Below are 14026 nucleotides of genomic sequence, written 5' to 3'. Positions count from 1 at the left end.
TGGCATTTGGCAGGTTTTTGTACTGAACTCTTAAAAAACAAGTTGTTTTGAATGGCCAATGACTCCTTCTTTTTTGTTAGAATATGCAGAATTGTGCTCTATACTTTAGAATATATTGATTTTCCAGTTCATGGCAAATCAACTTAAACATTGAATATTTCATCAGATGTGTTGAAAGGAGAGTACAATAAGCATGGCAGTACATGTGCCAAGTCCACAGTGTGTTGTGCTTTCAAATGTGTTCTTGTATCCAATAGAGTGAAAATAAAAGAGCTGTGCCAGCAGTCTGAGCACGGACTGTGGCTGTGAGAGTGACGGTTGTGAAAGACAGACGGACCCTTTCCTGTCTTGGAACATATCTTCTTTTTTTCCTTCATGCAAATTACCATTGTAATTGCTGTTGATGGGCTATTATGTTTCATGAAGCCCGAGTGACATGCAATACATTTGAAATGAATACAACATTATCATTTTCAAAAATGAGTTAAATAAAGGCCAGCTTGTTTTGTAAAATAAATCCGTATTACATCTGTGGCAAGATGTTTTTTACTAACTGGCAATTAATGATATATTGTCAGTTCCTCAGAGGTTCCTCATTATTCGTTTTGGTAAAGAAAATCGTTTTAATCTGTGACAAATATTTCTTTTTAGGTAATAACTTTCTACTATTCTTATCCCCAAACCCCACCTTTTTATTCTTAGATAATGTCTCAGTTGTAAGTGTGGTTATGCTTTCTTATGCAACACTAAGTTATTCTTGTTCTAAGCCTCCATATTTAAGTTAAGAGGCTAGGAGTTTACCTTTACAGACAGGTTACAGTAAGTTCCAATGAGTCCAGGGTTTACAAATCAATATTGCACACAACCACTACAAATTCTTTACAAATTACACAGAAGTTGAAAAATATTCCTAAACAGTAAAACATCTGGGCGAGGTTGATTAATTTACAGTTTTTGAACAACTGAGAAATCCTGTCCAATTTACTGTACATAACAAAACAAACCAAATTACCAGGTATGTGCAGCACTATGTTCTGCCATTCAGAATGAGGCAACAAATTAAAGGAACAAGGAACTGCAATTCCCCTTTAAAACACATTGTCTTATCAGTGCTATAGTATGAATTATTATTTCTTATTTTTGTTATATGGGGTTTTATTATTATGTTTATCTATTCAATTATAATAAAGCCTAAAGATCTGATTGTTAATTAAGCAGCATTATTCTAAACCAAATGAAATGCTTTTCAAGCTATATTTTAAAAATATATAAAATAAAAAAGGAGACAATTCAATCAACCCATTCTTCTTCCAGTCTTATTACTTTGTGGAATTATTGCTGTGAAAATGTCATCTGAAGTAAGTAACACTTCCCAAAGACAGTTGCCAGGTAGTTGTCTCATTTTCCATAGTCTTTAGAATATACTCCTCCCCTGACTTATTTCAAAGGGGTATGCACAAGACAGGCTATTTCAGCTACACAATAGCTGTCTGAGCAGGCTTTGAGATCTAAGATGTTGAATTAAGTGTCTGTTTGATGTGCTTTTAATGCACTTTCTTGTAAGGTCATTTCAAATGTGATCTTCATAGTCTTCAAATCTGAATGGATTTATTTCATTGCATTTCTAGGATAGATTTGAAAAATTGTGTGATCTACTGTAAACATTTAATTACTTTAAATTCAAACATATAAGCAATATTTCCTAATAATTGGATATGGAGCAGGGGTTGGAAAACAGGGGGTAGAAAAACAGTTTAATGTACTTAAGTGTTCTGTTACATCTTTTCACAATTCCCTTTGTATATAATTTTAAACTTCTTTACATTTTATTGTATTTGGAGTTTTGGGTTGTTTTTGTAGGTTGTGTACAGTTGCACAATCTTGCTCAGTATTTTAATGTTATTCATTTAATACAATATTACTTTTATTTAATTGATTACAGTAAATTGAGCATTAAGGAATGAACTAAATTGAATATTATTAAATTAAAGATATTAGGAAAGTGGAGGATTCGGGTAATAAACGTGTGGATAGTGTGCTGTTTACAAGTGACAAGGACTCTTTTGTGGTGTATTGCCTTGTGCTCAGGTTACAGACCTCCCTGATTGAGTGTGCAGGGTCCTTGCCAGAGCCTCGGTGGATCCAGCTGTGATGGTACAGTACATGCTGGAACAAATTAGATACTGATGAAAAAGTTAAATTGTCGACCCCCAAGACTTCTCTAAGGATTTAGCTGGTAAATTTGAAATATAGATATGATTAAATTTAGTGTTATGAGGCATTGGAGATAATTTTGTAACAAAAGGGATCAGGATGGGCTGCACTTTATCTTGAGAGGCACCAAGAGACACCAGGAGGCTTAGCATAGTTGAAAAGTATTTAAACTAGGAATTGGAAGGTCAGTGAGCTTACTCCGTTGATTCTGGTGGGATAAGGAAAGCCCAAAGAGGCACTAAGAGTAAACTTAAAATCTGCATTCCTGAATGCATACAGTATATCTCAGTGCTTCTAAAATAAGGAATATAATACCAGAACATAAGTCTTTTGCAGTTACAATAACTATGCCATTATAGTTATAACTCAAACAAAGCTAGAATAAGGTGATGATTATGAACAAAATAATGTTTATATATTTTTTGGAAAAATAGGCATGATAGAAGGGTTTTTGAGGCAGGGCTATAATGTGTAACTAAATATCATGAAACCTAGAAAACTTAAACAAAAGGGTGCTGCTAGTTTAGAAAATATATAGGTCAAATAAAAAATAGGGACTTAATAATTAGTGTGTGTTCTAAACTACAGTATGTAATGTAGGTGTGGGTGTACTGTAAGTACTGTATCATTGTATTACAGAGAGCTTTTCATTTTTCCGTATATAAACTGGGATATTTTCATGGGGGATATAAGAACTGACAGTTTAACTCTATTTAATAGTCTCTACTAGATAAGATTATCTTAGTGTCTGATTGTTTAAACAATTATATAATTAAGAGAATAGATATGATAGAACCACTGCAAAAAATTGTAATACTTTATATGGTAGCTTGTGATGAATAATGTGATGAATAAACCTTTAAAGCTTTAATCTGAAATTAGGGTTTGTAATTTTATTAAAGTCAGTTACAAAGGAAATAATGTGTGTAAAAGAAAATGGACCACATTCAATTAAAATGCTCAATAACATTGTTTAACAAAACCTAAACAAGGTTTAAAAATCCTAAACAAGTTCATTAGTAAATGATTTTGCAGGTAAAAATATATTTGGAAATAATAGCACTAATCCACGACTCTACAGAGACTCTGGTGAGTTAACACAATCAAGAAATACATAAAGATAAACAAATGTTAAGTTCACTCTGGATTCATCTTTCTTTTCTAAAACCAATCCATAACAAAATTTGTGTAAATCTTCATTATCTCTTTCTAACCTTTCATACGTAAACTGGAGTTAGGACTGCTGGCTGCCTGCTGATGTTAAAGCACAGGAGTTGCATAAACACTTGCGTGCTATCTAAACAGTGTACAGTTCATTCTTCTCCTGACTCCCTGAACTGCAGGAACTTAGACAAAATCCCCTGTCTTCTACAAGACTGCTAATATACTGATTTCTGCTACTCCTGAGGAATATCCAGTTATGCACAGGGCCATTTCCTGCCTGTGGAATTCCACATTCCACAGGAGACAAACCAGTCAATAAACGCATGTGTGACCAATTTACTCTCCAGAAGGAGAAGGCTCTGACCAGGCATCTGCTTGCTCCATCACAATAAGCTTCTCCATAGAAAGTAAATACTCAAATTCAGAGAAATCCAAGATAATGCATGCACATGGATTAAAAACCGGTTAAGAAACAGTTAACAGCATCTCATTTTAAGGGACATAACCTCAAATCAGGTAACTGGAAGTAGTAGTGTACCACAGTGAATTTTGTCCCATCGTAATTTCTGATCATATCAAGGATTTAGATTCTGGTATAGCTGACAAACTTCGTAAATTTTCTGATGATACAAAAATAAGGAGAATAGTGAACAGAAACAGCAACAGTGCAATACTATACATGCAGTGCCGTGCAAAAGTATTCACCTCTTTCCAATGATGTTCCATTTTGTTAGCTTATGCAGGTTTTTCTTTACTATTTCTTTGCTTCATCAGTCTTGCCAAGCTACTCATTTCGTGCTAATGGGAAACAGGATTGTAACATTAATGCTGCCACCACCATGCTTCACAGTAGGGATGTTGATGACTGAGTGATACACTGTGTTGGATTTTTGCTTCAGATGTCATTCTTTGTATTTACGCCAAAAGTTATTATTTTTTACCATGAAACCTTTTTCTATTATAATATCACTTAAATGCCATGCAGAACTTGAAATGGTTTTCCCACTCTGCCATATGGGCTAGCTTTGTGGAATAACTGGGTCATGCACATTTTCTTCCATCTATGCCATTGACCTCTGTAGCTCTTTAAAGCCACTTTTGAACTCACAGTTGCATTCCTAATCCTCCTTTCCCATCTACTCAGTTTGGTGGGATAGCCTGATCTAGAGAGAGTGGCAGGGTGGTCTGGTAAACATTTCAATTCTTAATGATTGGCTTCATAGTGCTCAAATGGACATTCAGTGTTTTAAATTTTTAGACCTTTTTACTGATCTGTGCTTATTTACAACTTTACTTCTGAGTTGTCTTTATAGTTGCAATTCACTACCTGACTGAGGGCCTTACAGAGATTCATGTATTTATTCTGAAGTCATGTGAACAACTATTATTGCATAGACAGAGGCCACTCAAATAATTGTCTTATTAAGGTAACTAAAATACTGTTTTATATTGAATAATAATACTGTATGATCATATTATCTATTCTTTCTTTTTGTTTTTTTTTTTGCTTTGAGTGTGTTGAGTAGTGTGCATATATAACAATATTAATTGATACTTCAAAGTGTCATGACTGAAACTAAATCCAATAATGGGTGAAGTGGGTATAAAAAAGCAAAGTAGAACAAACCTTTATGTAGATGTAATGTTGAATCACTATAATGCTTGTTGGTTTTCATTGTGTAAAAATGTTTACACGTGTAAAAAAGTGTGTGTGCTGTTGGTACCGTATATTATCAGTGTGAGACAATCCACCATAAGACTAGACGGTGTGGTGAAAATGGCAGATATGAATAAAGTAAAATAAGATATTTAATAATGAATAGGGTAAATATAATTTTGGAAACATAGATGTTAAAATGATAAAGGCACATTAGGAAAAACAGGATTATATAGAAGTATGTGTATGTTATTAATTTAAGTCTGTAAACACGGAGAAATTGGAGAAAATTAAACCAGATAATAATGAAACAACTCCTGTTTAGATTCTGGGTAAATTGAGACCATTACTTTCAGAATTGTAACTGAAGTAGCATCTAATACAATGCAAAGCACATTCACTGTTAAAGTTGTAATTAGACTTAAATACATTTTTTTCAAAGTATTTGTTTATTACTAAGTATTGCTGTAATCTGTTGAAACTCTTGGTTGAATGTCCACATTGTGAAACTACAATAAGAAGAGATTCAGTGATGTATTTTCTGTTTTGTTATGTTTTCAATGTTGTGCTTGTTATCTATAGGATGAGAAAAATACTAAAAGAAACTGAGGTAATAACTATCAAGTTCAGTTACTGTAGGTGCAATTTGGAAGCACCCAGTGGAATAGTCATATGATCTATATAGTGAAGCATTTGGGTTTTATCAGATCACTTGGAACATAAACACCATGATCAGTCTCAATAAAGGAGATCCAGAAAGAACAGGGATCTAGAGTTGGAGCATCTTATGAAGACAGTAGTATGTAGTATTATCTCCTTTCAGTCACTGAGGGAAATTGATTACTCAAAAGGTTTAATTACATGATTTTTTCTCCTTGAACAATGATTTTGTCCTGAAATATTTCCACTGTAGTCAGTGCAGTGATATTCATCTTTTGAACCCTACATAGTTCTGCTTTCAGTGTACAGACATAGGTAGTAAGTTCTTCCATCACCTGAGCAGTGAAGTCTTGTCTGTGAGCACAGAGGAGTGTGCTACTCACATGGATTGCCTTATTGATCAACTTAAGCACCTCATCCAGCATTTGTGATACCAAGCCATGGATGGTGATGCTACAAGCAGTGAGAGTTCGCTTGATCACCTACACCATTTCCTTCCAAATGTCTTTGGCATGGATCCAGTGTACACATGCGAAAACTTTTTCCTTCGTAGTCTCAATTTCTACTTGGAAGTTAACAAAGGCAGAGAAGGTTCTGCAAGGTGGTGGGCTACAATTGAGTTATGGAGGAGGTAGAGAGAAATCTAGTAATATCTAGCTGTTTTTACATTTTTGCCAATAAAACCCACCTTGCTTTTGGGTAATGAATTCATTCTTAATTTTTTTTTTCTTTTGGAGTTAAAACAATACACTTCTTTTTTGATGAAACCATAGTAGCCATTTCTTGTTTAATTCATTCCACAATATGTCTCCTGTAATAGGTATCTGTCTGAAACTAAATGTGCAGAGGGACATTATTAACGTTTGGGGTTTTGATTAATTTCAATTATTGATTTTTTTCTCACAGGCTTTCTTTTTTTGTTATTATTTTCAGATAGATTTAGTATGAATTTGACATAACTAAATGTATGCACTTCTCCTGTAATTATAGCAAGGTCACAGCAGTATTTTGCAGAACTTTATTTTTTAGTTAATAATGCAGTTCTTACAGAATTAATGATATAGTTGAGAGTGACTTCTAATAGTAGGTCAGCTCCTAACAAGGCTGTCGTATTGTTTGTTTGTTTAAAGTTACTTATCTTTTCACTTATATATAGATTTATTTCCCTATTTGTAATAACTATTTGCTAAATGGCTTGGATAATCTGTATACCTCTTGTACCACACTGGGGAAATGTGATACAAAATGAGAAACATGTGACTGTCAGAGTCATTTCACTTTACAATATTTCAAAGAATAGAGACTTAAGACTGGAGTGTTACAGATACTGGCTACACTGGGTTCCAACAAGTCACAGGGGTTTTCCAGTCTATTGCAGGCTGCACACACACCAATTACCACCAATTAAAATAGTCTGCTTTTCTTTTAAAGTTTAAAAGGGAGGAACTTAGTGAAAACTAATGATAACATGGACTGTAAAATTTGCTTACTTAGAATTAAACATACTGCTATAAGGATTTCACAATTTGAAAGCAATCCATTTTATTTTCACCAAGAAGACAAAAAAGTGAATAAAGCCCTTAATTGAAAGAGAAAAATTCAGCTGTCCTCTAAAGTTAGTTTTACTTTCGGTATGCCAAATGATGTAGCCTCTTTATTTGATTTAAAAGCTTACTGAGATGCATTTGGTGCTCTCTAAGTCCTCTTACTGCTTCTACTTGGAGTTTATCAGAAAGGGATCTGGGAGAGTTTGAAAAAATGAAAAGCACTTCTTTTCACACAGGCACTATGGTGCTTTGCAAAACACTTTCCAAAACTGACAATTGAGCTCGGTGAGCACTGAACCTATTTCAAAGGATTGAATGCTAGCTAAATGGGATGAAACACTTCAGAATTCATTTACATCAGCCTGACGTGGCTTTAGATCTTGTGCAGCGAGTCATTGACTGGTTAGAAATTCTGAGGATGATCTTCAAATTCTTCAATCAGTAGTCATGAAAGTATTAGATTCAAGTATCCTCTAGGCAGACAGTTGTCTCCTGTTGCCATTCTCTGAGGGGAATTTTTGGTATCGGAGTGTTTTCTAACACCTTTAAAAAGACAGCTGCATTTGAATGTACAAATTTAGATCTGTTACTGTAGTCATCAAATGTTGTTCTCCAATAGCTAGTTTTTGAAAATGGTCAAATTAATACATATAAAATGTATACATTCCTTCTTTTCTTATAAAACTAGCTCAAGGTGAGATGCAATTTAAACTTACAACACTTCAGATAAGTACTGTACCTCTTAGTGAAGTAATTGGAACTATACCCTTCTTCTTTACTAAAATTTCAAGTGGGTTATATTTACCTATTGAAGATTCATGCTGAATTATAAACTTCATAAAATTTAAATCCTTTAAAAATAAGTAAGGGCTAGATTTGTAGCATATTGTCACATAAAAAAGGAAAGGAAATAAAGAAGCCTGTTAATTCACTTTAATATTGGATTCTGTTATTTCCATTTTGTTAAGATCACTAAAATATGCTGAATATAGTTGATTTTTGTGTGCATTTGCCACAAAAGTAACAAAACTATTTCAAAGTTCAGTATCTTTAAAGAGCTCTTTAGTAGTCCTTTGTTTGATTATGTTAACTAAAGCATCTATAACCCTGGTTTGATATAGCTACATTTTTTGTACAAATTGTTGTTTGAAAGCATAAGAATAACTTACATCGTTCTTTTCTTGTGCTAAAGTATGCCACTTCAGTGTGCCTCAGCAGCATTATCTGTTTATCTCATGGGCTAATTGATTTAAAACTGGCCATTATGTAAACTGAAAAAAGAACCGAGAACCGAGAATGAGCTTTATTAAATGTTTTATTCCTTTACAGGTCCATAGTACAAGAGTCACTTTCTTCCTTAATGGCTTAGAAGAAGACAACACTGCTTTTGATACGAAATTATTGGCCAGCCCTATTATGAATGTAAAAAATAATGCCATTATGCGAATTGGACAGAGTTTAAATGGTAAGTTATTTATGTGTTACAACAAAAATGTTTTATTTTATTAATAAGGAGTCAGGCAGTTTTTGGTCTTTATAATAAAGATACATGTGACCTGCTCTCCACAAATAAAGGAATATTTATCACTTACGTTTCTTTCCTGACAATGTGTTTAATAAAGCCAAAGCTAGTCTTTATATCCAGTATATAGTTTTGTAGAAATTATCTGTACACAGTCATTTACTTTTGTCCTTTGGGATAGAGAAAGTGTTTTGGTCATTTTAAAATGTTTTAATGTTAATTTTGTAACATATTTATACATTCTCTAGTACGAACCCTTTTTAGATTTGAGAAGCTTTCATGTGTCTTTTCCATTTAAAATGTAAGTGTGGAAACGTATGTGTTAATAGAAAGAGACCCAGACTAAGGAAATATAAACTTTTTTAACTGGTTTAAAAAAAATGCAAATCTACACAGTTAAAATAAAAGTTTCAGCTAGAGTAATCCTATTAACATGCAAAAGAGGCAGAGTTAAAAAAGAAGAGCCTCTGAATTTCTCTGGTTTTGATGTTAGACTCTCCCAAATGATGGTGAAAAAGCTTAGCAGTTGTCATGGGAACTTCTGCTCTGAGTGACTTAATTATCCTCATTGTTGGTCCTATATGATATGCTGCATAATGAAAACGACAAATCTATAAAGAAGCTCTGCGGAGGCATTTCAGTGACTGCGTCATGTATTCTAACCCTCTTGGATTCCACCAGACTCTGTTATCCAAATCATTTTCATCCCTTCTGTACTGACAGACCAACAAATGGCTCTTCTACTGTCCCTTTAAATAAATTTAAAAAATAAAAACGCCTGTACTGTGAGCCAGTGAATGACTGAATGTAAAACACTGGCACTTTGAGTAATTTTCTAGTTGCATACCTGTTGTCAGAAAACTGTACAAAATGCTAATAGATCAACATCATCCAGCTAGTGTATCTTTAGCTCTAATAAAAGCCTATATAATGGTAATCCATTGTTTACTGTGGATCTTGAGGTCTCATTTAAATGCAATTGACATTTTATTTCAGGGACGAATCAATTTAGTGGATGGATGCAGGATTTTCATTTCTATCCCACAACTCTGACAAACAGGTAAAAAAGCTAATCTTAAGTGTGACAAGGCAAACTATAATTCAAATATAATTTTGAGATGCAGCTTTATTTTGATTATACTGCTATTTAATTTTCCATTTTATTATATCCTTTTTAGAATAAAAGCAATAACATATTCATAAGCTGCAACTGTTCCATTCTTTAGATGAGTATACTGTACATCCTAAAGATATTCACATAATTAACTTTTGCCTATTGCTCAGGAAGAAAATCATGCAAAATCTTAGCAATACCTTTTACAGTATATATGTGTATGTATAGGGTATGTGTCTTCCAACAAAGATCTTTCAGGTTTATGGCATTACAATTCTGAGAAGCAAAACTGTCTAAACAGACAGTGTTGTAAGTCTATACTGTATATTCTATATCTTTCAACTGTATTTCATCTGTATTAACACAAATGGCAACTGTGAAATGATGGAACGTTTCGTTAAGGTACAGTACTGTCTATGCTAGATGTGTAAGATGCATTTATAGTAAGTACAGTATATTCATTTTTCCAAAACACTCAAGACGTTTGAATGTTAGAATAGCCAGTAGTGCCATTGAAGCATTAAATCCTTAAGGCATTTATTTCTTTTGTAACTTCTTTCCTGATGACTTTTTTGTTTTTTTTTAATATCAGACATCAATTCAGTTTCTCGTTCTCCAGTATAATAATACAATAAACGTAAGTGCTATTGTAGTAAATTCCACTAAAAGGATTTTTTAAGAAAAAAAAAGAAGGAAAGAGACCCTGTCTTTCTATGCAGTGTTTGCCCTTGTACTTTTGTACTTGTACTTTTTGGACATTATGTGTTCTGTTTATTTATGGCAGAGAGATCGTTGAAGTCTTTTCCGGCCAGATGCCTCATCTCCACACCCAGACAGAGTGCCGATGTCCTAGTAGCCACCCACGAGTGCACCCATTAATAGAGAGATACTGCATCCCCAATGGTGTTGAGGATACAACCAATGACAGGGTTCTTCGACTGAACCTAGATGCCCATCCTCTCCATTATATAAATGACAATGATATCGGCACTTCCTGGATTTCGGCAGTATTTTCCAACATGAGTCAACTGGAGAACGGAGTGACCATCACCTTTGATCTTCAGAATGGACAGTACCAGGTGACAGAAAGGCTGCTTTATTGGCTTAGACAGTTATGATAGTATAAAATAATAAAATGCATATGCTCTGTTAGTCAGGTGTTTGGAACACGCATTTGGAACAAGTACAGGTTAAAAATCATAATAAAGCTTATAATATTGACAGTGGTCTTCATTGTTGATGAAAGTCTAGAGATTCCTGAACTGACTGAATTCTTGAATTCCTAGAGATTCCTGAACTGATTCCTGAATTTCTTGGCTAATATTGTACCTCAGACAGTGACGAATATAACAGAAACAAACATATTCTTTAAAGGTAAAACATGAATGTCTGTTTGTTCTTTTAAAAAATGGAGACAGCATTCAGCAGGCATTGTTCTCAAAATGTCCGTAACTCTTCATACATTATCCTTTTACTACAAGAAAGATGTGACTGGGAATGTTTTCTTTATTTGACCTCAAAAAAATGTTTTAGCAAAAGTAACACAAATGCTGTTAATTCCAATATGATACTAACATGTTTTTTCACAATAGTATTGTATTTTTGACTGTGTAATGAAAAATAAATATTTTTGTGTTTTCGTGGCAGATTCACCATAGTTACATTATTACATTTGTGGAAATAGTCCTGAAAAGTCATTTTTTGATTATTTGAAAAAAGAATGATTATCTAGTTATAGATATCCATATATTTAATCAAAGAGAAAAATATGCTTTTATTTCTGAGGGAAAATATACTGTAGCTCAATGGGTAGTGTATTCTACAGGTTATTGTTGGTGGTTATCTACTCATGTGTAACAATACATTAGTAGGCAAAGGAGAAATATCCTTATCTTCAGTTCCTGTGTGCATCATTGGTTGCTTTTATAACATCTGGGACCTTATTTACTAAATGGCAGTTGTGAATGTACTGTTTGGAGAAGATGAGTACTGTTCGTTATTATGTATAATTCTGTTTACTGTTCCCATTACCATGTGGAAAATGAGGACTTACTAAAGGAAATGAATAGAGCTGTAAGCACTGCTGGTGCCTAATTTGTATTGAAATAATGATGTGTATGTATGGAAAAAACAGTTTGCGGAGTACTGATACTAACACTTTATATGTTCACAAATTATTCATGAAGGTCTGACAAGTCTTTGCTGCAAGTAAAAATCACAGAAAATACTACTCCTGAATGCTAGTCAAGAGGACAGAAACAATCACATTAGGGCATAAGTGCTAAAGTAGGATACTGTAAATTTCATGGCTGTTAATATAACCAGAAGGGATCAACAAATTTATTATATGTTCAAGAATACTAAAAAGTATATTTTTAAGATTTTAGCAGGGAAAGGGCTTAATAGGGAGTACTTACTAGTGAAGGAGACCAGGTTGAGCCCAGATTTTACTGATTTCATACTGGGTCATTAATTGTCTGTGACTTGGATTTGCCTGACCACTGCTAGAGTTTGGTGGACTTTCATTGACCAAAGTGTAAGATGAAAACAGTGACTTGCAGTAAGAGGTGCACAGCTCGGTTCTGTTTAAATGCCCTGTAAGGTGCTTCCTGGAGCTTGCTCCATCTCAAATGGCAAATAAGTGCTACTCGTAGGCTAGTGGACACTTTTAGCTATTGAATGTTATAAAGGTGATTAACAACCAGGATTTTAAACACTGAAATGTCAACTTTTATATGGTCATTTAATAAATGAAATGATACAGACAGGACCCAATTAGCTGGCCCAACAAAACAACACACTAATTATTTCGACACAAGCTAAAGGATTTATAATTTTCTTTTTCTCACTGTCCTGCTGTCTTTTGTCTCTGTCCCTGTCCCTACTGAAAATACAGTACCTTCATCTGTTATGAATCAACAGTAAAACTCAGACTTTGTGGTGCTCATTTGTTAATTCTGATTTTTAGATGCAGTACCTTTACATTCGGTTTCATAAATGGTATTAACATGTGGTATTATGTTTATTATTATTTAGTAAATCAGGCTATTGATGTATTAATAAATTCTAAATATGTTATAAAATATCACATACAGTATAAATATCTTATATAACTGTTATATGAATATCTCAGTTATTGGAGTTACAGAGTACAGGAAACATGAAGATTTTTATGTTTGCAAGTTCAGAATTAACACAAAGCGATTAGTAAGGAAAGGAAAGTCAAACTCAGACAGAAAAGGTTGTTGTTGTACTGACAAAGAAGTTCTTAACAGTTCAATTCAGTTGATAAAATTGAGAGCACTTGGGTTTGTAATATTAGTAGTAAAATTGCTGACCAGTTTTACAAACCTTGGAATTAGATAGCAGTGAAACTGTAAAGCAATAAGGTTTCAAGCTGTTCTTCACAGCATAAATATGCTTTAGGAGTCAGCAGTGCGTTGACTGTTACAGTGCAGATAATAGATAATCCTATGCTGTTTAGTATTTCATGCATATTTTCCTCTATCAATTTTCATGGTTCCTTTGCAGGTTTTCTATGTTATTCTACAATTTCTCAGCCCACAGCCCGAAGCTGTAAAAATTCAAAGGAAAAAGAGTAACAGCTCAGAGTGGATGGACTGGCAATACCTTGCTAAGAACTGCAGGTTTTTTGGAATGGAAGATAATGGACCTTTGGAAAAACCAGACTCTGTGAACTGTCTTCAGTTTCCAAGGTATTTTTTTGTTTTTCTTTACTTGATCGCATGTAAGTAATGATACATTTCATGCAATAAATTCAATGTTTGAGATCTTTATTTTATTATTACTTCTTTTAATTTGTTATATATTATAGTTGTAATTTTTAACTTTATACAAAATTATTTTGTTGTTTATACAAAATCATTTTGTAGTAGTGTTCAATTAAAGTATAACTCAGTGCTTAACACACATTAGCTTACACAACCTAAATCGAACATAATCATAATTATCTTCATCACTGTATTTTGTATATGAAAATGCAACTTTTCAGATCTTAGCTGCTGAAGTACTGGTATTTAATTCAAGATTTACTGCTCATTACAGAATGTTTTCTGTAGTACACATTTGGGAAACAACAAAACAATGGAAGTAATACCGACTCCTTTGGGTGTTTTGGTACAGTATGC

At 33.6% G+C, this 14026-nt stretch overlaps 1 protein-coding gene across 2 annotated transcripts in view; it reads left to right on the top strand.

Moving 5' to 3' along the window:
• The window catches only part of ush2a (Usher syndrome 2A (autosomal recessive, mild)), a 409409-nt gene that overhangs the window by 16252 nt on the left and 379131 nt on the right, over positions 1-14026 (top strand). For both annotated transcript variants that reach the window (XM_015346259.2, XM_069180084.1), the window contains exons 3-6: positions 8572-8707; positions 9761-9824; positions 10663-10957; positions 13410-13594. In XM_015346259.2, coding sequence (XP_015201745.2) covers positions 8572-8707; positions 9761-9824; positions 10663-10957; positions 13410-13594 — 680 coding nt within the window. The remainder of the gene's footprint in view (positions 1-8571; positions 8708-9760; positions 9825-10662; positions 10958-13409; positions 13595-14026) is intronic.

Source organism: Lepisosteus oculatus, chromosome 2 (assembly GCF_040954835.1).
Source record: "Lepisosteus oculatus isolate fLepOcu1 chromosome 2, fLepOcu1.hap2, whole genome shotgun sequence".
Lineage (NCBI taxonomy): Eukaryota > Metazoa > Chordata > Actinopteri > Semionotiformes > Lepisosteidae > Lepisosteus > Lepisosteus oculatus.
Note: the sequence above shows the minus strand (reverse complement) of the source record. Positions and strands in the feature narration are given on the sequence as shown.